This window comes from Oncorhynchus kisutch, linkage group LG27 (genome assembly GCF_002021735.2).
Source record: "Oncorhynchus kisutch isolate 150728-3 linkage group LG27, Okis_V2, whole genome shotgun sequence".
In the NCBI taxonomy this organism is placed as follows: Eukaryota; Metazoa; Chordata; class Actinopteri; order Salmoniformes; family Salmonidae; genus Oncorhynchus; species Oncorhynchus kisutch.
Window position 1 is genome coordinate 27506527 of NC_034200.2, and position 26781 is coordinate 27533307.

Genomic DNA, 26781 nt, shown 5'->3' on the forward strand with positions numbered 1-26781 from the left:
GAAGAGAGAGAGAGGGGGGAAGAGAGAGAGAGGGGAAGAGAGAGAGGGGGAAGAGAGAGAGAGGGGGAAGAGAGAGAGAGGGGAAGAGAGAGAGGAGGGGGAAGAGAGAGAGAGGGGAAGAGAGAGAGAGGGAAGAGAGAGAGAGGAGGGGAGGGAAGAGAGAGAGAGGGGAAGAGAGAGAGAGGGGAAGAGAGAGAGAGGGGTAAGAGAGAGAGAGGGGAAGAGAGAGAGAGGGGAAGAGAGAGAGTAGAGCGAGGAGATAAACAACACTGACAAAGATAGACGGAGAAAGAATGGGTCAGTCTTACCTGTGACACCTTGCGAACCACCTCCCCGCTGATCACCAGTCCCTGGACAAAGGAGCGTGCCGCCACAAATGTACGGGTCACTTTCAACTTGAGGTCTCGGGGGATGTCACCAAAGGGTCGCAGCGTCTCCGACTGCTTGGACACACACTCCAGGTAGTCATCGCCTGCAATCATAACTTTATTAGTAAAACGCTCTTCATACAATACACAAGTGATAGCTAAAGCAATATAATGGCCTCACATAGTTAAGAATAAAAGTTGAAATCATACAAGATGAAATTCATGAAAATATTTTCATGAAAATATTTACCAAGGTTGGGGTGAATTCAATTTCAATGCAAGAGTTTGGAAAAAGCAGCATTTATTTTCAATGGAGATTTTGAAAGTTGAACATTTAAAATAACCTATTTAAGTTCAATGTGTAATGTTTACGTACCTATGAGATACCGTCCATTGGCTCCCTTGAACATCCTCTCCAGCAGGCGGGCCCAGAACTCATTGAGCGCCTCCTCTATGTTAACGTTGGAACCACGGTAGTACCGTCTCAGCTCTGTGTACAGGTCAGAGAACACGCGGGTGTTCTGGGTGTACAGGGAACCCAGCGCCGGAGGATACGACTGCTGCAGGACACCCTCAGAACGGTTCAGCAACTCCAGGAGGTAACCTGGAATGAGACAGGAAACGGGACATGTTCAACAATGTTAAACAGTTGAATTTAGGTCAATTCTATGTTGTTTTTTTCATGTAATTCCTATTATGAAATGGATACATTTCCAGGGGGAAGCAAACAAAATGCAAGAATGAAAGAGTATCATTTCCCTTTAATGTTTTTGTATTTTTTTCTGGCGACAAACAACAGCAGCGCTGTTTCCTATAATACCGTTTAGTGTAGCTTAGCTGTGAGGGCTGGGGCTCTGTCTCATTGCTTTGTACTGCATATGAAATATGCCACAGAGATGAACCCAGAGAGGAAGTGTTTAAATGTATTCTGAGGCAGGATAGGATGTGCAGTGGAAGATAATGTTGCCATCCAAATAAAACGCACTGAGTGGGATATAGAGAGATTCTCTAACATACACTTACATTGTACAGACACACACACTTAAACCCTAACACAAACAGACACAGGCCTGCAGAGACACACACTCAAACCCTAACACAAACAGAGACAGGCCTGCAGAGACACACACTCAAACCCTAACACAAACAGACACAGGCCTGCAGAGACACACACTCAAACCCTAACACAAACAGGCCTGCAGAGACACACACTCAAACCCTAACACAAACAGACACAGGCCTGCAGAGACACACACTCAAACCCTAACACAAACAGACACAGGCCTGCAGACATACACACTCAAACCCTAACACAAACAGACACAGGCCTGCAGAGACACACACTCAAACCCTAACACAAACAGAGACAGGCCTGCAGAGACACACACTCAAACCCTAACACAAACAGACACAGGCCTGCAGAGACACACACTCAAACCCTAACACAAACAGACACAGGCCTGCAGAGACACACACTCAAACCCTAACACAGACAGACACAGGCCTGCAGAGACACACACTCAAACCCTAACACAAACAGACACAGGCCTGCAGAGACACACACACTCAAACCCTGACACAAACAGAGACAGGCCTGCAGAGACACACACTCAAACCCTAACACAAACAGACACAGGCCTGCAGAGACACACACACTCAAACCCTAACACAAACAGACACAGGCCTGCAGAGACACACACACTAAAACCCTAACACAAACAGACACAGGCCTGCAGAAACACACACACTCAAACCCTAACACAAACAGACACAGGCTTGCAGAGACACACACACACATAAACCCTAACACAAACAGACACAGGCCTGCAGAAACACACACACTCAAACCCTAACACAAACAGAGACAGGCCTGCAGAGACACACACACAAACCCTAACACAAACAGACACAGGCTTGCAGAGACACACAAACCCTAACACAAACAGACACAGGCCTGCAGAGACACACAAACGCAGAGAGCAACATAAACAGCAGACAAACCCAGTCCTTCTGGAATGGGACTCTCAGCCAGTCAGTACCATGGCTCTGGCCAAAAACACACTACACAATAACAGGCTGGGCTGCGACTGCACTGTTTAAGAATACATTTTCACTGCATCGTCTTTAATGTGTGTGTGCAATGTTTTCTTTGAGGACGTTCTTATCTACTTCCTGCCCGCCATGCCCTCCAGATGGGGAGAGGAATCACTGAGCCTCTATGAGAATTCCCTTAGCTCAGCACTAATATCTCTCTCTCTCTCCCTCCCTCCCTCTCACTCTCACACACACAAGCACAAACAGAGACTTGAAAATGGATTTGAACACACTCAACCACACACATACACACCCAGCAAACATTATCCACATTCACCACACACATCCAGTACGCAGACACACTGCCTGAAGACGATCCAACAGTTTTGAATATGTTACGTAATATAATGTTAAAGCTCACACTGATCCAACCGCACTGCATTATCTAAGCAGGGCCTTGTCACTAAGCAGGGCCTTGTCACTAAGCAGAGCCTTGATGATGTCACTATTCTAAAACAAATTAATTAAACATTATAATAATGAACCATCAAATTCTTATCAGGAGAGGAATAAGACAGTAATATCTGCTGTGTTGCTGGGGACTGATTGTGAAACATTACAGAAAGACTCCTAGTTAAAGCCAACACGACCAGAAATAATGGCTAGAGGCGAAGGAAGCGAGTGTTTAATGAAAGTAGTGAATCACAGAAAGTCTGTACAGATAATGGACTGAAGTTTCAGTCTAGGACTAACTGGGTGACTAAGTGTTTAAATAAGCTCAGTTAACCCAGAACTAAAGTCAGGTGTAATTAGTCAGGTGCTCGATTAAAGGGGTAAGAACTTTCTGATTTAGCCTCGGTTTCAATTCTCCTCATTAGGAAATGTGAATGAGAACAAGATTTGGGTCATGGAGGCGTGTTTTATGTGGGTGTCTGTTGTGTGTGAGTGTGTGTGTTCGAAAGTGGGAAGCACTTGTACTTTCACTCGGTCAAAACAGTACACAGTTACAGTCACTCACCCTTCTAAATAACTTGAAACCATCTAACCAGGTATTTGTGTCTGGAAGTAGCCTAGACTAACTAGCAAGCAAGCCAACTTATTTAGTCAATTAGCTTTAGCCGGCTGGTGTGTGACCGTGACAAAATTGGTTTGATATTGGAAAGTATATCTCTGGGCTCGTTAGGGACCGTCAATAAATTATAACATTTACATGGGACAATATTCTGATGTTGCACATCTTTTAGTTTACTCATCAAATGCTTAAAATATTTGGTTAGAGTTTTACAATTTGGAGCTATTGACATTTAAAAATATTGTCCCATGTACATTGTGTAATTTACTGATGGTCCCTAACTAGCTCCATAGGGATATCCAATGTCAAACCAAATTGACCATGGGCATTACGATCGGGTCATGTGCAGCTGCGCTCTGAATTTATGATTATTTTGGTGCTGCCAGCTGTGGGCAGGATGGAAATAACTCCAACCCAATTAAAACTGTTACAGAACCCTTCATTCCGTGGCATACCATTTTCCATAATTATCTTACAAATCTCAGTTTTGGACAAGACTGACTTTATGACCAAAATTATTTGTACTCAATTTTGACACTACAATAAATGTTTCTGACTCATATCGAATCCACATAGGCCATTTTATATGAGAGAAGTTGTTTATTGCCTTCAGTTGCTCTTTAAGTTCTGGGTCCATGGATGTTAATAAGGATCTGACCCTTTCTTTCAATTTTTGCCTAAAATAACAGTCCCAAATCTGACTGCCTGTAGTTCAGGACCTGAAGCAAGAATGTGCATATGCTTGATACCATTTGAAAGGAAACACTTTGAAGTTTGTGGAAATGTGAAATGAATGTAGGAGAATATAGGAGAATATAACACATTACGCATGATCTGCTAAAAGAAAATACAAACAAAAATACAAACAAAATCATCTTTGAAATGCAATCAAATTAATCGTTTACCTTTGATGATCTTCGGATGTTTTCACTCACGAGACTCCCAGTTACACAACAAATGTTCCTTTTGTTCCATAAAGATTATTTTTATATCCAAAATACCTCCATTTGTTTGTCGCGTTATGTTCAGAAATCCACAGGAAACAGCGGTCACGACAACGCAGACAAAAATTCCAAATAGTTTCCATAATGTCCACAGAAAAATGTCAAACGTTTTTATAATCAATCCTCAGGTTGTTTTTACAATATATAATCGATAATATATCAACCGCAAATGTCTTTCACAGTAGGAGAGGGAAAAAAAATACCTATCCAAACTCTGTTGCGCGAGCAAAACTCATGTGACCACTTGATGCAATGTTATCGTTCTGGCTAATTTTTCAAAATAAAAGCCTGAAACTATGTCTGAAGACTGTTGACACCTTGAGGAAGGGTTAGGAAAGGAATCTGGCTCATATCCCTTTAAATCCAGCTAAGGGAGGCTATGGAACATGGAGTTTTCAAAATAGAAGCCACTTCCTGTTTTGATTTTCCTCAGGGTTTCGCCTGCAATATCAGTTCTGTTATACTCACAGACAATATTTTGACAGTTTTGGAAACTTTAGATGGTTTTCTATCCAATACTAATAATAATATGCATATATTAGCAAATGAGACTGAGGAGCTGGCCATTTACAATGGGCACCTTTTCATCCAAGCTACTCAATACTGCCCCTGCAGCCATATGAAGTTAGAGAAAAAAGAAAGAAGGAGGATCGGAACAGGAAATACGAAAGATGCTAACACCTGTGAAATTGTGATTTGTCCAAATAACCAGTGGTGAAAAACCCAAGCACCGGAACTAATGCTGCTCACTATTTCACTTATCGCATTGTATCATGACAGATCTACCATTTATGTTTACGTAGTCTGTCCACAAGAGATTATGTATAAGCAACTAATGTGTATCTTATGGCTAAGTTAGCAATTAGCATTGCACAAAAAAAATGGTTTCGTATTCAACCAAAGGCCTACGCAGTGGACAGCTGGGTGGCCGAGGGCAAGCCAGAACCAGAGACACGGACACAGTGAGAAGCCCTAGGGCCAACAACACCTTCATCCCTGGCAACTACCTGAAAGCTCAGGGCCAAACAAACACAGAACCATCCAGTTATATTCCAGGTCTTTCCGTGCAGAGCAAAGTGCTTGGTCGGTGTGGTTCTGACTGGATGACAGATCATTCCCCTGCCACCTGACCAGATGCCAGTCAGACAGACGAATCCAGACCTCTGTGCCTGTTAGGATTAGCCCGGAGTGACGTTCTGCTGTCACACACACACACGCATGCACTGCCTACGTGCACACACGCAAGCGCACGTAGGCAGGGACGCAGGCAGACACACTCATACACTACATGGACAAAAGTATGTGGACACCTGCTAGTCAAACATCTCATTCCAAAATAATGGGTATTAATATGAAGTTGGTCCTCCCTTTGCTTCTATAAAATCCTCCAGTCTTCTGGGAAGGTTTTCCACTAGATGTTGGAACATTGCTACAGGGACTTGCTTCCATTCAGCCATGAGCATTAGTGAGGTCAGGCACCAATGTTGGGCGATAAGGCTTGCCTCACAATCAGCATTCCAATTTATCCCAAAGGTGTTTTTTAAAAGTTAACTAGGCAAGTCCTACCCCGGCCAAACGCTAACGATGCTGGGCCAATTGTGCGCCTCCCTATGGTAATCCCAATCAAGACCAGTTGTGATACAGCCTGGAATCGAACCAGGGTTGGTAATGATGCCTCTAGTACTGAGCTGCAGTGCCTTAGACCCCTGTGCCACTCTGGAGTTTGAAGGGGTTGAGGTCAGGGCTCGAGGTCGGGGCTCTGTGCAGGCCAGTCAATTTCTTCCACAACGATCTCGACGAACCATTTCTGTATGGACCTCAAATTGTACACGGGAGCATTGTCATACTGAAACAGGAAAGGGTCCTTCCCCAAACTGTTGCCACAAAGTTGGAAGCACAGAATCATCTAGAATGTCATTGTATGCTGTAGCGTTAAGATTTCCCTTCACTGGACTTAACAGGCCTAGCCCATACCATGAAAAACAGCCCCAGACCATTATTCCTCCTCCACCAAACTTTACGGTTGGCACTATGCATTGAGGCAGGTAGCGTGTTCCTGGCATCATCCAACCCCAGATTAATTCGTCAGACTGCCAGATGGTGAAGCATGATTCATCCTTCCAGAGAACGTGTTTCCACTGCTCCAGAGTCCAATGGAGACAAGCTTTACACCACTCCAGCTGACACTTGGCATTCATGAAGCTCCCAACAAACAGTTCTTGTGGAACGTTTCTTCTAGAGGCAGTTTGGAACTCGGGAGTGAGTGTTGCAACTAAGGACAGGTGATTTTTACTCACTACACGCTTCAGCACTCGGCGGTCCAGTTCTGTGAGCTGTGGTGGAAAAAGTACCTAATTGTTATACTTGAGTAAAAGTAAAGACACCCTAACAGAAAATGACTAAAATGAAAGTAAAAGTCATCCCAGAAAATACTACTTGAGTAAAAGTATAAATATTCTTAAGTATCAAAATGAAATGTAATTGTAAAAGTATAAATCCCATTTATACTAATTTCACTAATAGACTAAGAGCTGGGTTGACAGCGTATGACAGGAGCAGACTGTTGCTGTGGCTGTACTGTTGTCTTAGCTGGGTTGACAGCATATGACAGGAGCAGACTGTTGCTGTGGCTGTACTGTTGTCTTAGCTGGGTTGACAGCGTATGACAGGAGCAGACTGTTGCTGTGGCTGTACTGTTGTCTTAGCTGGGTTGACAGCGTATGACAGGAGCAGACTGTTGCTGTGGCTGTACTGTTGTCTTAGCTGGGTTGCAAGACAGGTCAGGAAACAATGTAGCGCAGTTGACATTTAAAGGTAATTTAACCATTGAGTCGACATCAGCATTATTGACTTGCGATCTCCGGTAACACTGTCTTTTAATGGTGCATTTTAATGGTGCATTGAATTGAATCACAGCCTAAAATAGTCTAAAATAGAGTTGGAAAGAGTTGGAAAATTCATGCTTTGGTTAATAGTCATGCATAGTTTTAAACATACAGTACAACAGTGTGAATCGCAGTTAGATAATGCTTGTTATCCTTTAGATAAGATTCGTACATGGGTATGTTGAAAATCCTAGAGATTTAGAACAGGGTGAGTGGGTGAGTGTTTAGTAATCTTACTGTGCCATAGGGCAGACAGTCCCTTCTCTGCTGTGGTGACTAATGATGATCATTAACATGACATGTGTATGTATGTGTGTGTGTGTGTGTGTGTGTGTGTGTGTGTGTGTGTGTGTGTGTGTGTGTGTGTGTGTGTGTGTGTGTGTGTGTGTGTGTGTGTGTGTGTGTGAGCGTGCGTGCGTGCAAATGTGTGTACGTGTGTGTATGTCCTTGCTCTTCCATTTTCTCTCTCAGGGGCCCCAGAGGAACCGCAATCTAACCCTCCATCCTCCCCTCATCCCCTCTCCCCCCTCAACCATGACTTCCAGGTTAAAGCAGGGGTTGAGGGATGAGCATCCCCATTGACAGAGCTTCAAGTTGGGGTGACCTGGGGGATATGCACACTAGGGCTATAGACTACTCTATACTGAACATATGATAGCCCAGACATAATGTTAAATTAGTAATAATCTTTCACATTACATTAATAACACAGACTTGTACGTAATCTGTTTTGGTACCTCTAGACCAATTCAGATTTGAGGACCTTTTTCATGAAAAATCTGTTTGTTTTCAATGATCCTGTTTTTCATTTCGTATTTGATGTGTATCTTTGTAACCCCAGTCATACACGGTTCTCTCTGCTACCACACGGCAAGCAGTACCGGAGCGCCAAGTCTAGGTCCAAAAGGCTTCTTAACAGCTTCTACCCCCAAGCCGTAAGACTGCTGAACAATTAATCAAATGGCCACCAGACTACTTACATTATGTCTCGCCACTCCCCCAACACCCTCTTTTACGCTGCTGCTACTCTCTGTTTATCATCAATGCATAGTCACTTTAACTATACCTACATGTACATATTACCTCAATTAGCCCGACTAACCGGTGTCCCCGCAGATAGACTCTGTACCGGTATCTCCTGTATATATCCTCACGTATGTTATTGTCATTTTACAGTTTTGTTTTTATTTTGTATTTCTTTACTTATCTATTGTTTACCTATTTTTTACTTAAAAATTGCACTGATGGTTAGGGCTTGTATTCGGCGCAAGTGACAAATAAACCTTGATTTTTATTTGATTTGAATTACAGGGCTCATTTGTGAAAGAGACATTGGTCTCAACATGAATTCCTGTCAAAATGAAGGTTAAATAAAATACCATCTCTCTCTCTTTCTGACACCTGTGATAAGCCTGGTGTCTGTGTTCTGATGACTTTCTCCAGCAGCGAGAAGAGAATAATTAATGGTTCTGTTTGTAATGATATGAAGTTGAACTAGTGGAACAGCTTGACATGTCTCTGGCTTGTTCTCTCTCTCATTTCCTTTCTGTGTTTCTAATATTCACCCTTCATACATGCCTGCTGAAATCCATACACTCCCACCCATGTCTCAATACCAGCCACTTTGCTCAATCCACAAAAACGTGCAAGTACACACACACACACACACATGGTGTGCTCAGTATTTCTCAATAATGCTGTTGGTTCTATTTTTCACTCCTCCATACCTATCTCTCTCTCTCCCTACCTCCGCTCACCCCTCTCTCTCTCCCTACCTCCGCTCACCCCTCTCTCCCTCTCTCCCTACCTCCGCTCACCCCTCTCTCTCTCTCTCCCTACCTCCGCTCACCCCTCTCTCTCTCTCTCTCTCCCTACCTCCGCTCACCCCTCTCTCTCTCTCTCCCTACCTCCGCTCACCCCTCTCTCCCTCTCTCCCTACCTCCGCTCACCCCTCTCTCTCTCTCTCCCTACCTCCGCTCACCCCTCTCTCTCTCTCCCTACCTCCGCTCACCCCTCTCTCTCTCTCTCTCCCTACCTCTGCCCCCCCCCCCCCCCCCCTCTCTCTCTCCCTCCTCTATCTCTGATAAACCCTGGCATTGTTGTGGGATTCTGTGCCTCTGTGTTTCGGAGTTAACGTTGATCCTCCTCCCACTGCCAATAACTCCAACTGGAGGCTTACTGGGTCTACCCTGTACCACCTCTGTTCATTATTCCCTGATCCTGAACCAGTCTCTAACAGAGAGCTCAGTGGGGGATGTACCACTGATACTCATTACATGCTGATCCTGAATCAGTTTCTCCCTCAGAGGGCTTACTGTGGTTCTGGCTATAAACAACTGATCTTGAATCAGTTTATGACACAGAGGGCTCAGAGTGCCCCATAAACACTGAGTGAACAAAATATTAGGAACAGAGCTTGGTGTGGCCTGTCTGGACCAGCTTATTAATGGCTGATCCCAAATCAGCCAGATCTGATTACTCGAACATTTGTATAGAATACACATTATGGACATTGTTACCACTGAGCTGAATCCAGAGAGGTGTGTGTGTTTTTGTGCCTGTATACATGCATGCGTGTGAGTCATCTCGAGTCAAAGGAGGACAGGATGCTATCCTCTTGGGTCCTTTCCAGGTCAGAGCAGAATAAAAGACAGACTAGTTGTATCTGTTGTTAGGCCCTCCCTCACTGTGTTCTATACAGAACACCACTAATGAAGGCACGGCCTGACACCTTGGTAATCTGACACCACTTCACTTTCTGTTCTTCCTCAAACACCACACACACACACCCACACACACACACACACACACAGTAACACACACACACTGTAATAGCTCACAAATAGCCTGTGTATTAATTTGTGGTGAGGTGGGAGATGGAGAGACACAGAGAGAGAGATGGAGGGGTGAACCGTGGTTGCTTCGGCGCCAATGTATCCGATCCTCCTAATTGTATTTGTCCAGTTTGACAAGTGGTGAATGATTTGGTTAACAGAACGCTCCTTGGCTGAGGGAGTGAGGGAGAGTGCAGAGGAAAGAGAGGGAGACGGAGTGAGTGAGTCAGAGAGGAGAGAGAGGGGAGAGGAAGAGAAGGAGGAAGAGTTGGAAGGGATGCATTGTGCTGATGTGGTTGTTTTAGACCTGGCTATCTTGGCCATTCATGGTGAACCAACCCCAGTCCACTCAACAGCAGTTCTCTGCCTTTCCTCTATGGCTGTCCCTCTCCTTCCTCTATGGCTGTCCCTCTCTTTCCTCTATGGCTGTCCCTCTCTTTCCTCTATGGCTGTCCCTCTCTTTCCTCTATGGCTGTCCCTCTCTTTCCTCTATGGCTGTCCCTCTCTTTCCTCTATGGCTGTCCCTCTCTTTCCTCTATGGCTGTCCCTCTCTTTCCTCTATGGCTGTCCCTCTCTTTCCTCTATGGCTGTCCCTCTCTTTCCTCTATGGCTGTCCCTCTCTTTCCTCTCTCTTTTTCTCTTTCTCTCCTTGCCTCTCCATCTTCACTCCTGGCACTCCCTGTCACATGCAGAATACACAAACAAACAACCAACAAATCTACTCTGGGCTTTGATGAGGGCCAAAAAGAGTCCAACCGTAACCTATTCTGTTACATACAACTCCGTCACCTTTCTCCGCACGTTTACCTGCTGTAAACTACGTACATGACGAATACAATTTAGATTTGATTTAAACCATAATGACAATTGATACTTCAATGCTTAACAAATTCTGACAAATCATACATCTCAATGAGTCTCAACTACCTCCAGCTGTATATTCCCAAACAATGGACCACATTTCCAAGGCCATAGTCAGACATTGGGAGAGGATGTCGTGGTCAGAGAGAGAGAGAGAGAGAGAGAGAGAGAGCCTACATACATCAGTTGATGAATGGTGTCTTTCAGCGTGTGTGTGTGCGTGTCTGTTTAATATAGTGGTCTTTTAATGGCGTCTAAATGCTTCCTAAGGGACCGTGGTGATCCGCGGGCTAACTGCACTAACCACACAGCTGATAAGTGTTGTGATGGATGGAGAGTGTTTGTGTTCTGACACACCAGCACTACGATACCTCTCTCTCTCTCTTTCTCTATCTGTTTCTCTCCCTCTCTCACTCTGTGTTTCTCTCTCTCCCTCTCGCTCTGTGTTTCTCTCTCTCTCTCTCGCTCTGTGTTTCTCTCTCTCTATCTCGCTCTGTGTTTCTCTCTCTCTCTCTCTCTCTCTCGCTCTGTGTTTCTCTCGCTCTCTCTCTCTCGCTCTGTGTTTCTCTCTCTCTCTTGCTCTGTGTTTCTCTCTCTGTCTCTCTCTCTCTCGCTCTGTGTTTCTCTCTCTCTTTATCTATTTTCTGTTTTTCATGCACTATTTATTCTCTCCTCTTTCTCTCCATCAGTTTCCATCTGTTTTTTCTTCCCCTCTCCCTATTGCTTGTAGGTCCCCCTCCTCTCCCTATTGCTTGTAGGTCCCCCTCCTCTCCCTATTGCTTGTAGGTCCCCCTCCTCTCCCTATTGCTTGTAGGTCCCCCTCCTCTCCCTATTGCATGTTGGTCCCCCTCCTCTCCCTATTGCTTGTAGGTCCCCCTCCTCTCCCTATTGCTTGTAGGTCCCCCTCCTCTCCCTATTGCTTGTAGGTCCCCCTCCTCTCCCTATTGCTTGTAGGTCCCCCTCCTCTCCCTATTGCATGTTGGTCCCCCTCCTCTCCCTATTGCTTGTAGGTCCCCCTCCTCTCCCTATTGCTTGTAGGTCCCCCTCCTCTCCCTATTGCTTGTAGGTCCCCCTCCTCTCCCTATTGCTTGTAGGTCCCCCTCCTCTCCCTATTGCTTGTAGGTCCCCCTCCTCTCCCTATTGCTTGTAGGTCCCCCTCCTCTCCCTATTGCTTGTAGGTCCCCCCCCCCTCTCCCTATTGCTTGTAGGTCCCCCTCCTCTCCCTATTGCTTGTAGGTCCCCCTCCTCTCCCTATTGCTTGTAGGTCCCCCCCCCCTCTCCCTATTGCTTGTAGGTCCCCCTCCTCTCCCTATTGCTTGTAGGTCCCCCTCCTCTCCCTATTGCTTGTAGGTCCCCCCCCTCTCCCTATTGCTTGTAGGTCCCCCTCCTCTCCCTATTGCTTGTAGGTCCCCCTCCTCTCCCTATTGCTTGTAGGTCCCCCTCCTCTCCCTATTGCTTGTAGGTCCCCCCCCTCTCCCTATTGCTTGTAGGCCCCCCCCCTCTCCCTATTGCTTGTAGGTCCCCCCCTCTCCCTATAGCTTGTAGGTCCCCCCCCTCTCCCTATTGCTTGTAGGTCCCCCCCCCTCTCCCTATTGCTTGTAGGTCCCCCTCCTCTCCCTATTGCTTGTAGGTCCCCCTCCTCTCCCTATTGCTTGTAGGTCCCCCTCCTCTCCCTATTGCTTGTAGGTCCCCCTCCTCTTCCTATTGCTTGTAGGTCCCCCCCCTCTCCCTATTGCTTGTAGGTCCCCCTCCTCTCCCTATTGCTTGTAGGTCCCCCCCCCCTCTCCCTATTGCTTGTAGGTCCCCCCCCCCCCCTCTCCCTATTGCTTGTAGGTCCCCCCCCTCTCCCTATTGCTTGTAGGTCCCCTTCCTCTCCCTATTGCTTGTAGGTCCCCCCCCTCTTCCTATTGCTTGTAGGTCCCCCCCCTCTCCCTATTGCTTGTAGGTCCCCCTCCTCTCCCTATTGCTTGTAGGTCCCCCTCCTCTCCCTATTGCTTGTAGGTCCCCCTCCTCTCCCTATTGCTTGTAGGTCCCCTTCCTCTCCCTATTGCTTGTAGGTCCCCCTCCTCTCCCTATTGCTTGTAGGTCCCCCCCCCTCTCCCTATTGCTTGTAGGTCCCCCCCCCTCTCCCTATTGCTTGTAGGTCCCCCTCCTCTCCCTATTGCTTGTAGGTCCCCCTCCTCTTCCTATTGCTTGTAGGTCCCCCTCCTCTCCCTATTGCTTGTAGGTCCCCCTCCTCTCCCTATTGCTTGTAGGTCCCCCTCCTCTCCCTATTGCTTGTAGGTCCCCCTCCTCTCCCTATTGCTTGTAGGTCCCCCTCCTCTCCCTATTGCTTGTAGGTCCCCCTCCTCTCCCTATTGCTTGTGGGTCCCCCTCCTCTCCCTATTGCTTGTAGGTCCCCCTCCTCTCCCTATTGCTTGTAGGTCCCCCTCCTCTCCCTATTGCTTGTAGGTCCCCCTCCTCTCCCTATTGCTTGTAGGTCCCCCCCCTCTCCCTATTGCTTGTAGGTCCCCCTCCTCTCCCTATTGCTTGTAGGTCCCCCTCCTCCTCCTATTGCTTATAGGTCCCCTCCTCTCCCTATTGCTTGTAGGTCCCCCTCCTCTCCCTATTGCTTGTAGGTCCCCCTCCTCTCCCTATTGCTTGTAGGTCCCCCTCCTCTCCCTATTGCTTGTAGGTCCCCCTCCTCTTCCTATTGCTTGTAGGTCCCCCTCCTCTCCCTATTGCTTGTAGGTCCCCCTCCTCTCCCTATTGCTTGTAGGTCCCCCTCCTCTCCCTCTTTCTCTTACTGTTCCTCTCCCAAATGGAACATTTCTCCATCTCTCGCACCCCTCATTGCTCACTCTCCTTCTCTCCATCCTTCCCTCTTCTCCTTCCACCCCGCTCCCTTCCCTCTCTCTACTCTTCCTCCATCTCTCTCCATCGTTCCCTCTTCTCCTTCCACCCCGCTCCCTTCCCTTCCCTCTCTCTACTCTTCCTCCCTTCCCCTTCCCTCTCTCTACTCTTCCTCCCTTCCCTCTCTCTACTCTTCCTCCATCGTTCCCTCTTCTCCTTCCACCCCGCTCCCTTCCCTTCCCTCTCTCTACTCTTCCTCCATCTCTCTCCATCGTTCCCTCTGTCTCCTCCCAACATCCCTCCTTCTCTCTCTCCCTCCACCCTCTCTTCATAGTGAGTAATGTGTTTGGCGTTTAGGACGCTGTAACTCTGGCTCCCGCCCAACATGATTTGCATGCCAAGACCACGAGCCAATCAGGCGGCACAATGGAGCAGATGTCCTTGGCATTTCTGACATCAACAGAGGTGACCCTGAAAACAGGAAATTAGTCTCAGAATGAATCAAGTATGTGGTGTATAATTGGGAAGAGTTCGCGACAAAATTAATGCCATGCTGGGTGTATGTTGGGTCTAATTGGAAAACGCTTTAATGTTATGTGGAAAATCCTAATGTTTACTGATGGTCCCAAGATACTTCAATGAGGTTTAATGCAACTGCTTATACTTTCTTAGAAAAAAAGGTGCTATCTAGAACCTAAAAGTGTTCTTCAGCTGTCCCCATAGAAGAAACCTTTAAAGAACCCTTTTGGGTTACATGTAGAATCCTTTCTACAGAGGGTTTTGCATGGAACCCAAAAGGTTTCTACTTGGAACCAAAAAGGGTTCTCCTTTGGCAACAATGGAAGAACCCTTTTGGAAATGTTTTCTCTAAGAGTGTACATCATAACAGATTAAGATACAGTATGTGATATGATACTTTCTGGTTTCAGGTAGTATACACCTAACGCTGTATAATATATATGTTATTAGACAAATGCTTTATTCAGACAACTTTGAAAATAACTTCTTCTTAAGGACATTCAATCCCGGCCAACTCAGTTTGAAATGGCGTTACTTATTAAAGGAATACTGTGAGATTCTGAATGAAGTTAGTGGAAGTTAGCAATAGTTTCGCAAGCCAATAATAACTGGTGTTAGCATAATGCTAACTTACCTGTAGACTTTCAGTCATTGAGCTAACGCTGGTAGCATTGGCTCGCAAAACTTCCTTCATACTGCACGCACAAACATCAAAATGTTATCCACATGTTCATCTGACTCTGGGTAAGTAGAATGACATAATCTCTCCCTCTCTTTCTCTCAAACTATTATCTACTCTTCTAGTGTTTGTCATACTGTCACGCTCTGACTCACTCATTCTCTCACACACACTCTTTTATAATCTGTTTTTCTCTCTCTTCTGTTTTTCTCTCTCTTCTGTTTTTCCCTCTCTTCTGTTTTTCCCTCTCTTCTGTTTTTCTCTCTCTTCTGTTTTCTCTCTCTTCTGTTTTTCCCTCTCTTCTGTTTTTCCCTCTCTTCTGTTTTTCTCTCTCTTCTGTTTTCCCTCTCTTCTGTTTTCCCTCTCTTCTGTTTTTCCCTCTCTTCTGTTTTTCCCTCTCTTCTGTTTTCCCTCTCTTCTGTTTTTCCCTCTCTTCTGTTTTTCCTCTCTCTTCTGTTTTTCCCTCTCTTCTGTTTTTCCCTCTCTTCTGTTTTTCTCTCTCTTCTGTTTTTCCCTCTCTTCTGTTTTTCCCTCTCTTCTGTTTTTCCCTCTCTTCTGTTTTTCCTCTCTTCTGTTTTTCCCTCTCTTCTGTTTTCCCTCTCTTCTGTTTTCCCTCTCTTCTGTTTTTCCCTCTCTTCTGTTTTTCCCTCTCTTCTGTTTTCCCTCTCTTCTGTTTTTCTCCTCTCTTCTGTTTTTCCCTCTCTTCTGTTTTTCCCTCTCTTCTGTTTTTTCTCTCTCTTCTGTTTTTCCCTCTCTTCTGTTTTTCCCTCTCTTCTAGCCATGGTAGCCAAAATAATGGGCCTTTTTATACATGACCCTAAGCCTGATGGGATGCTAATTGCTTAATTAACTCAGGAACCACATCTGTGTGGAAGCACCTTCTTTCAATATACTTTGTATCTCTCATTTACTTAAGTGTTTCCTTTATTTTGGCAGTTACCTGTATCTGTACCCTGGCCTGACAAATCATTGGTCTCTTGATTTGTGTTCATAGAGATAAATAGGGAGATGTGCTGTAAACACACAAATGACAGAATCTCTCATTATCCCTTTAACAGACCAGCTGGGACTTTAAAAAAATTAAAAGTCTAATTCAATGAATAAATAAGACTGTGTTGCTTGGTCATCTAGAACTGAGTGTGCCCGTCAGCCAGAGCTCTGTGTTTAAATCTAATTCAAGTCTATGAGGAATATTTGCCTCACAGACAAAATTAGGCTGACATACACAAGGCAATAACCCACCGGCTAGTGATGCTGGGGAGTGTGTGTGTGTGTGTGTGTGTGTGTGTGTGTGTGCTTCTGTTTAGAGTGCCAGGTTCACATGCATGCACACTTTCTCTCTGTCACACACACACGGTGCCGTGTGGTTGAATCAACGTTGTTTCCACGTAATTTTGAAGTTAAGCCAATGTGGAACAAATGTTGAATTGACGTCTGTGCCCAGTGGGCAGGCATGACATCATTAGCCCTTCCACCACCTGCCAGGATAATGGCACCTTCTGTCTGGCACACCTGCCAGCCATCCAACACTTCTACCTCAGGTGTCATTACTTAACATTCTCTTTGACCTCTACCCTTCCACCTCTCTCTCTCTCGCGCTCTCTCTCCCTTTCTCTTTCTCATTCTTTTTCCCCCCCTTTCTCTTTCCCTCGCGCTCTCTTTCTCTCTCTCTCCCTCGTTCTCTTTTATCCCTGTCTCTCTCTCCTCTCAAACTCTTATCTATTCTTCCGGTGTTTGTCATATAGCCTTCACTGTCACTCCGACTCAGTCTCATTTTCTCACACGCACTCTTTCATAATCTACTTCTCTCTTTCTTTCTCTCTCCTTGTCTTCCTATCTTTCCTATCTTTCCTCCCATAGCTCCACCTTTCAGTGGGCAGTGGAAGCTGACCCCTGTCCTTTCCTTCCCACTGTTAGCTGCTCCTCAGTCCACACACACACACACACACACACACACACACACACACACACACACACACACACACACACACACACACACACACACACACACACACACACACACACACACACACACACACTCCTTTGTCTCCACGTCGCCACAATCTTTTTTCCCCCATCAGACCAGGCAGAAAATATGCTTTATCCAGGGTTGTAAAGGGAAAATATGATAAACCCCTCATTTATGAAGATTTAGAGGTTTGGCTAAGCTCAGGCTTCAGTGCACATCTATTCAACAGATATCTATGTCCTGGCCTGACAAATCCTATGTCTCTCGATTTGTGTTTATAGAGATTTTTCAAAACAGGGATGGATGTGTGCTGTAAACACACGTATGTTCTTAACATGTTTATTTTACAATGTTGTCCTTGGTCAGGTGCTTATTGGTTGTTAAACACACAGAGACACACACAGTAACACCCTACACTTAGCCACATGGTGCAGGCCCACACCCAGCTAAACACACCCAGATGTAGATGGGAGAGACTCCAGCTAAGGGGACTAGTAGGGTAGAAGTCACATAGACACTGACTAGTACATTTACGCACTTGTACACTTCTCCATCAACACTCCTGCAACTTAAAAGGATACTGCAAGATCACCCAGAGTCAGTGGAACTCGCGGAGACCATTTGTATGTCCACAACTTCCACTGACTCATGGGTAAGTAGAACAACGGCACAACTGCAGAATATCGCAGTATCCCTTTAACCACATAACCATCACCACAACAAGCAAGTGATAAACTCTACTACAAGCTATACAAAACGCCCACAAGTGAAAATCCCTGAAACCCACAAAATGACTATGGCCATAGGAGTTCTGGGAACAGGATAATTCATACCCTTTGCACATCCAAATACGTCTTTAGTTGTAATTGGAAGGCACAGCTACCACTCTGTCCATTCCAATAGACAGTCCAATAATGGGAGGGTACAGCTACCACTCTGTCCATTCCAATAGACAGTCCAATAATGGTAGGGTACAGCTACCACTCTGTCCATTCCAATAGACAGTCCAATAATGGGAGGGTACAGCTACCACTCTGTCCATTCCAATAGACAGTCCAATAATGGTAGGGTACAGCTACCACTCTGTCCATTACAATAGACACTCCAATAATGGGAGGGTACAGCTACCACTCTGTCCATTCCAATAGACAGTCCAATAATGGGAGGGTACAGCTACCACTCTGTCCATTCCAATAGACAGTCCAATAATGGTAGGGTACAGCTACCACTCTGTCCATTCCAATAGACAGTCCAATAATGGGAGGGTACAGCTACCACTCTGTCCATTCCAATAGACAGTCCAATAATGGTAGGGTACAGCTACCACTCTGTCCATTCCAATAGACAGTCCAATAATGGTAGGGTACAGCTACCACTCTGTCCATTCCAATAGACAGTCCAATAATGGTAGGGTACAGCTACCACTCTGTCCATTCCAATAGACAGTCCAATAATGGGAGGGTACAGCTACCACTCTGTCCATTCCAATAGACAGTCCAATAATGGGAGGGTACAGCTACCACTCTGTCCATTCCAATAGACAGTCCAATAATGGGAGGGTACAGCTACCACTCTGTCCATTCCAATAGACAGTCCAATAATGGGAGGGTACAGCTACCACTCTGTCCATTCCAATAGACAGTCCAATAATGGGAGGGTACAGCTGGACAAGTAGGGACATGTCCATCCACACGGTCGAATATGTCCACAGTGGTAACTATGGTGAGCTGGGATACTGTGTTTAACGTGGCGTATCATCCTTCCATTAACAGCCCTCCATCGCTCCACTTCTCCCGTCTTAAGAACAGATGCTCATTAACAGATGGTTTACATCTGACCGTCTCACACTTCTCCCTCCCCCTCTCTCTCATCCCTCTGACTCTTATCCTGCTGTCTCCATCTGATGCTCAGTGATGTGAGGTGAAGGAAGGGAGGGAGGAGATAGGGGTGACTGATCAATGTTCAGGTGGGGTTAAACACTTGTTTTTACAGAAGGGGATGGAATGAAGGAAGGAGAGAGGAGAACGGTGAGGTGGGGGAGGTTGAGGATATCTAGGAATGATGCTTTGGAATGTTGAAAATAGTGACACGCACACACAATCCACGGATGCAAAAAGCACTTTGGCAGAGAAAAGGAGAGGACACAGATAGTGAGAGAAGGCCTGACTGGAGGTCACAAGAGTTAGTGGACAGGGCTGTACACAGGGCTGTACACAGGGCTGTACACAGGGCTGTACACAGGGCTGTACACAGGGGGGTTCCAGGCATGCTAACAAACATGAACTTTGAAAGAACACAACACAAAAACAATCAATTCAAAGAAAACAACGTTCATTTGACATGCAGACCACAACAAACTCCACAAAACACAACAAACCAAATTCTGACATCCATCATTCATCTGGTGTATAGACTGCAATCCCCATATGAAATCAACCTCAACTAACACGGACTTAATGCTGCTGCTTTGATGTACTGATCGCTTGAGTGGACTTTAAATAGAGCTCAGATTTAGTGTGTGTGTGTGTGTGTGTGTGTGTGTGTGTGTGTGTGTGTGTGTGTGTGTGTGTGTGTGTGTGTGTGTGTGTGTGTGTGTGTGTGTGTGTGTGTGTGTGTGTGTGTGTGTGTGTGTGTGTGTGTGGTGTGTGTGTGTGTGTGTGTGTGTGTGTGTGTGTGTGTGTGTGTGTGTGTGTGTGTGTGTGTGTGTGTGTGTGTGTGTGTGTGTGTGTGTGTGTGTAAATATATAAATATTTATATGGTGGATTCAATGTAAAAGTGATTTTACATGATGATGCACATCACACTGATTCATTTCACTCTTTTTCGTTGTCATGGTAATTCTGAATCACACAAATACAAAATCAACCAAAGCAAAAGTTGGTAGGATGTTTGAATTTCTAATTTTTGGGTTGATAAGACAACAACATTGAATTAAAATCCATTATTTTTCAAATAAATTCATATTAATACACTTACAATTGAATATGATGACATCATAATTGGAAATAGCAACTCTAGTAGAATGTTGAAAGTTAGAATGTTTGGTTGATAGTGTGTGACTTGCTTCTGCTATCCAAGATTGTACATTTTTCAACAATTCTTCAAATAATTTCACGTCTCTACCATGGATGGCACAGTAGCTTCCTGTCGTCATCAATGGTAAGAATCAAAAAGTGAATTGCTTAATTTGGTGTAGTTCTCAAGAATCCATGTTTAGAATGCACTTAGGTACATCTACAGTAGAACTGGGTTTATGTGTGACTTTAGGTCAGGTCCTCCTGAGTTTCTCAGATATCTAGCTACCACAACCAGCACCTGCCTGAGCAGGAGAAACAGCGTCTGTTCCACAAGCACATGGACATTTATTTATTTATTTTGTATTTATTTTATTTTACCTTTATTTAACCAGGTAGGCAAGTTGAGAACAAGTTCTCATTTACAATTGCGACCTGGCCAAGATAAAGCAAAGCAGTTCGACAGATACAACGACACAGAGTTACACATGGAGTAAAACAAACATACAGTCAATAATACAGTATAAACAAGTCTATATACAATGTGAGCAAATGAGGTGAGAAGGGAGGTAAAGGCAAAAAAGGCCATGGTGGCAAAGTAAATACAATATAGCAAGTAAAACACTGGAATGGTAGTTTTGCAATGGAAGAATGTGCAAAGTAGAAATAAAAATAATGGGGTGCAAAGGAGCAAAATAAATAAATAAATAAAAATTAAATACAGTTGGGAAAGAGGTAGTTGTTTGGGCTAAATTATAGGTGGGTTATGTACAGGTGCAGTAATCTGTGAGCTGCTCTGACAGTTGGTGCTTAAAGCTAGTGAGGGAGATAAGTGTTTCCAGTTTCAGAGATTTTTGTAGTTCGTTCCAGTCATTGGCAGCAGAGAACTGGAAGGAGAGGCGGCCAAAGAAAGAATTGGTTTTGGGGGTGACTAGAGAGATATACCTGCTGGAGCGTATGCTACAGGTGGGAGATGCTATGGTGACCAGCGAGCTGAGATAAGGGGGGACTTTACCTAGCAGGGTCTTGTAGATGACATGGAGCCAGTGGGTTTGGCGACGAGTATGAAGCGAGGGCCAGCCAACGAGAGCGTACAGGTCGCAATGGTGGGTAGTATATGGGGCTTTGGTGACAAAACGGATTGCACTGTGATAGACTGCATCCAATTTGTTGAGTAGGGTATTGGAGGCTATTTTGTAAATGACATCGCCAAAGTCGAGGATTGGTAGGATGGTCAGTCTTACAAGGGTATGTTTGGCAGCATGAGTGAAGGATGCTTTGTTGCGAAATAGGAAGCCAATTCTAGATTTAACTTTGGATTGGAGATGTTTGATATGGGTCTGGAAGGAGAGTTTACAGTCTAACCAGACACCTAAGTATTTGTAGTTGTCCACGTATTCTAAGTCAGAGCCGTCCAGAGTAGTGATGTTGGACAGGCGGGTAGGTGCAGGTAGCGATCGGTTGAAGAGCATGCATTTAGTTTTACTTGTATTTAAGAGCAATTGGAGGCAACGGAAGGAGAGTTGTATGGCATTGAAGCTTGCCTGGAGGGTTGTTAACACAGTGTCCAAAGAAGGGCCAGAAGTATACAGAATGGTGTCGTCTGCGTAGAGGTGGATCAGAGAATCACCAGCAGCAAGAGCGACCTCATTGATGTATACAGAGAAGAGAGTCGGTCCAAGAATTGAACCCTGTGGCACCCCCATAGAGACTGCCAGAGGTCCGGACAGCAGACCCTCCGATTTGACACACTGAACTCTATCAGAGAAGTAGTTGGTGAACCAGGCGAGGCAATCATTTGAGAAACCAAGGCTGTCGAGTCTGCCGATGAGGATGTGGTGATTGACAGAGTCGAAAGCCTTGGCCAGATCAATGAATACGGCTGCACAGTAATGTTTCTTATCGATGGCGGTTAAGATATCGTTTAGGACCTTGAGCGTGGCTGAGGTGCACCCATGACCAGCTCTGAAACCAGATTGCATAGCAGAGAAGGTATGGTGAGATTCGAAATGGTCGGTAATCTGTTTGTTGACTTGGCTTTCAAAGACCTTAGAAAGGCACGGTAGAATAGATATAGGTCTGTAGCAGTTTGGGTCAAGAGTGTCCCCCCTTTGAAGAGGGGGATGACCGCAGCTGCTTTCCAATCTTTGGGAATCTCAGACGACACGAAAGAGAGGTTGAACAGGCTAGTAATAGGGGTGGCAACAATTTCGGCAGATAATTTTAGAAAGAAAGGGTCCAGATTGTCTAGCCCGGCTGATTTGTAGGGGTCCAGATTTTGCAGCTCTTTCAGAACATCAGCTGAATGGATTTGGGAGAAGGAGAAATGGGGAAGGCTTGGGCGAGTTGCTGTTGGGGGTTGGAGTAGCCAGGTGGAAAGCATGACCAGCCGTAGAAAAATGCTTATTGAAATTCTCAATTATGGTGGATTTATCAGTGGTGACAGTGTTTCCTATCTTCAGTGCAGTGGGCAGCTGGGAGGAGGTGTTCTTATTCTCCATGGACTTTACAGTGTCCCAGAACTTTTTTGAGTTAGTGTTGCAGGAAGCAAATTTCTGCTTGAAAAAGCTAGCCTTGGCTTTTCTAACTGCCTGTGTATAATGGTTTCTAGCTTCCCTGAACAGCTGCATATCACGGGGGCTGTTCGATGCTAATGCAGAACGCCATAGGATGTTTTTGTGTTGGTTAAGGGCAGTCAGGTCTGGGGAGAACCAAGGGCTATATCTGTTCCTGGTTCTACATTTCTTGAATGGGGCATGTTTATTTAAGATGGTTAGGAAGGCATTTAAAAAAAATATCCAGGCATCCTCTACTGACGGGATGAGATCAATATCCTTCCAGGATACCCCGGCCAGGTCGATTAGAAAGGCCTGCTCGCAGAAGTGTTTCAGGGAGCGTTTGACAGTGATGAGTGGAGGTCGTTTGACCGCTGACCCATTACGGATGCAGGCAATGAGGCAGTGATCGCTGAGATCTTGGTTGAAGACAGCAGAGGTGTATTTAGAGGGGAAGATGGTTAGGATGATATCTATGAGGGTGCCCGTGTTTAAGGCTTTGGGGAGGTACCTGGTAGGTTCATTGATCATTTGTGTGAGATTGAGGGCATCAAGTTTAGATTGTAGGATGGCTGGGGTGTTAAGCATGTTCCAGTTTAGGTCGCCTAGCAGCACGAACTCTGAAGATAGATGGGGGGCAATCAGTTCACATATGGTGTCCAAAGCACAGCTGGGGGCAGAGGGTGGTCTATAGCAGGCGGCAACGGTGAGAGACTTGTTTTTAGAGAGGTGGATTTTTAAAAGAAGAAGTTCAAATTGTTTGGGTACAGACCTGGATAGTAGGACAGAACTCTGCAGGCTATCTTTGCAGTAGATTGCAACACCGCCCCCTTTGGCAGTTCTATCTTGTCTGAAAATGTTGTAGTTTGGAATAAAAATTTCTGAATGTTTGGTGGTCTTCCTAAGCCAGGATTCAGACACAGCTAGAACATCCGGGTTGGCAGAGTGTGCTAAAGCAGTGAATAGAACAAACTTAGGGAGGAGGCTTCTAATGTTAACATGCATGAAACCAAGGCTATTACGGTTACAGAAGTCGTCAAAAGAGAGCGCCTGGGGAATAGGAGTGGAGCTAGGCACTGCAGGGCCTGGATTCACCTCTACATCGCCAGAGGAACAGAGGGGGAGTAAAATAAGGGTACGGCTAAAAGCAATAAGAATTGGTCGTCTAGAACGTCTGGAACAGAGAGTAAAAGGAGGTTTCTGGAGGCGATAAAATAGCTTCAAGGTATAATGTACAGACAAAGATATGGTAGGATGTGAATACAGTGGAGGTAAACCTAGGTATTGAGTGATGAAGAGAGAGATATTGTCTCTAGAAACATCATTGAAACCAGGAGATGTCATTGCATGTGTGGGTGGTGGAACTAATAGGTTGGATAAGGTATAGTGAGCAGGACTAGAGGCTCTACAGTGAAATAAGCCCATAAACACTAACCAGAACAGCAATGGACAAGACATATTGACATTAAGGAGAGGCATGCTTAGTCGAGTGATCAAAAGGGTCCAGTGAGTGGAGAGGTTGGTTGGGGGTCATGGCGATTTAGGCAGCTAGCCAGGCCATCGGTAGCAAGCTAGCATAGGATGGAGGTCTGTTGTTAGCCACCTCTTGTGTTCCATCAGTAGATTAGTGGGGTTCCGTGTGGTAGAGGGGATTAATCCAAATCACACAACAACAACAAAAATAAAAACAATAGATATAGTTATAGAGGCCTAAGAAGAAAACATAATAATAATAAAAATAAATAAATTGTCCGATTGTCTATTCAGATAGTAGCCGGTAAGACAGCTAACGGTTAGCAGGCCGCAGATGGGCGTTCAGGTAACGTCGCGACGGAGGAGCCAGCCGGATCTCCTTCGGGTAGATAACGTAGGCAGTCCAGTTGTGAAGGCCCGGTGGGGCTCCGCATAGGCAGTAAAACGGGTCCGGATAGGTGACTGCAGCCCAGGAGTGATTGATGGAACTCAGGAGTGATTGACGGAGCTGGCTAGCTCCGGAATAATTTATATTTGCTCCGGAATCGACGAAGGCCGATAGTCACACGGATAGCAGCTAGCTAGCTGTGAGATCCGGGTATGAATGTCCAGAGAGCAGTCGAAATCCAGGGACATGGAGAGAAAAATTGGTCCGGTATGATCCGTTCCGAGCCGCGCTGCGCCGTACAGAACTGGCGATAGATTTTCGAGCTAAAGGATAGCTGATGACCACAAACCGTGGTTAGCTGAATACTAACGATTTGCCAGTAAAGAAGCTAACTAGCTTCTGAACTAGCTTCTGATTAGCTTCTGGATTAGCTTCTGGCTAGCTTCTGGCTAGTTTCAGGCTAGCTTCTTGGAGTTTCTGGCTAGCTTCTTGGAGGATTACAGATTTGAGGTAAATAATACTTTTTTATAAATATAAATTGGTGAGGCGGGTTGCAGGAGAGTGTTTTGAAGATGAGTTGATGGAAAATAAAAATAAAATGTATTTGAAAAAAGTTGTAAATATATATATATATATACACAGGACAAGACGAGGACAAAAGACGTCTGAACTGCTATGCCACCTTGGAAGCATATATGAGGCGCAAGATGGAGTTTTACAGGAACGTAAGGAGGGAGTTCTACAAGCAGCATGTGAGCTCAGGGGACCCGTGGTTATTGTCTGATGAAGAGATGAAGAAACTGGAATCCATTCCAGGGGTGTTGGGGTTGGCTGCAGAAATGGACTTCCTGGAAATCTCTGATGTTTTTAGTAGAAGTAGTATTAAGATAAAAATAATTTAAAACATATATATTTTACCTTTATTTAACTAGGCAAGTCAGTTAAGAACAACTTCTTAATTACAATGACAGCTTAGGAACAGTGGGTTAACTGCCTTGCTCAGGGGTAGAATGACAGATTTTTACCTTGTCAGCTCAGGGACTTGATCTAGCAACCTTTTGGTTACTGGCCCAACGCTCTAACCACTAGGCAACCTGCCACCCCTAATAAGAGAGGATCAGTAAGTATAGTAAGTTTGATAACTGTAGGTTGTTGTCTATTTAAAATTTATTAAAATAAATCATATTTTAAAGCTACAATATGTAACCAACCAAATTCACATAGATCATTCATTCCAGTTGAAAGTCTAAGAAGCGGTAGATCTGTTCTATGTGTGCTATTTCTATGCCTCCCCTTCTGAAGTTTTGTTTTTGCCTCTTTACTTTCGGTTTTGTACACCAGCTTCAAATAGCTGAATATACAATATTTAGCTTATGGAAAATATATTTCACAGCGGTACAATGATTCTATACACAATTTTCTGACAGAAACTGAAATTAGGTGAAATATTAGAATTTTAGCAGCCAGGAAATGGCTGTGCGATTTCTGCATAGTGCATCTTAAAGTATAACAATTGTGATGCATCATTTTTGAGTGTGTGCCTGTGTATGTGTACACTTGCCTGTGTTTCCATGCATGTAATCATGTTTGGGCGTGTGTGTGAGTGTGCATCCATGCTTGGGTGTGTGTGTCTGTTTGAAGCACATCGTTAGTGTGTTTACATAGCTGAGTGAGTGATGCTTGACGGAGCGTTTCTGTGTGCTCTCTGTTGTTAATCACCACTGTGTGACTGTGAATGAGCTGTGCCTTCCAGATACTTCTAAAGCACATAAACACACAGAGAAAGTTTTTGTGTGTCTTGGATGGGCTGTGTGTGTGTGTGTGTGTGTGTGTGTGTGTGTGTGTGTGTGTGTGTGTGTGTGTGTGTGTGTGTGTGTGTGTGTGTGTGTGTGTGTGTGTGTGTGTGTGTGTGTGTGTGTGTGTGTGTGTGTGTGTGTGTGTGTGTGTGTGTATTTGTATGTTTTGGACAGGTTGTCTGTGAAATGAGCCCAATGCTGCTCTGGCATTGCTTCAACACTCTGGGCAGAGTGGGCCGAGAGAGAATGAGCGAGAGAAAATGATAGCAGATTGTACAGTAAACAGACGTCACTCAGCCTCTAATCAGTATGAGGCCAGAAAGGTCAGGCTGACAAACAGATCACAGATCCAGATGACAGCTCAATCCCAATCAGCCAGGGGAACGAGTAGAGCACAGAGACAGATGCTTAGTCACCTCATATCGACTGGAACAGACTGTAGTGTATCATTAAACGTAAATAATCATCAATGTTCCAATCACTGCACATTCTAATCAC

General features: G+C 45.1%; 1 protein-coding gene across 1 annotated transcript in view; it reads right to left on the reverse strand.

Moving 5' to 3' along the window:
* Positions 1–26781, reverse strand: part of LOC109871562 (glypican-1-like) — a 146241-nt gene that overhangs the window by 44112 nt on the left and 75348 nt on the right. Inside the window, exons 4-5 of the mRNA XM_031806690.1 lie at positions 745–972; positions 309–472 (exon numbers count right to left, since the gene is read on the reverse strand). Of these exons, the coding sequence (XP_031662550.1) occupies positions 309–472; positions 745–972 (392 nt within the window). The remainder of the gene's footprint in view (positions 1–308; positions 473–744; positions 973–26781) is intronic.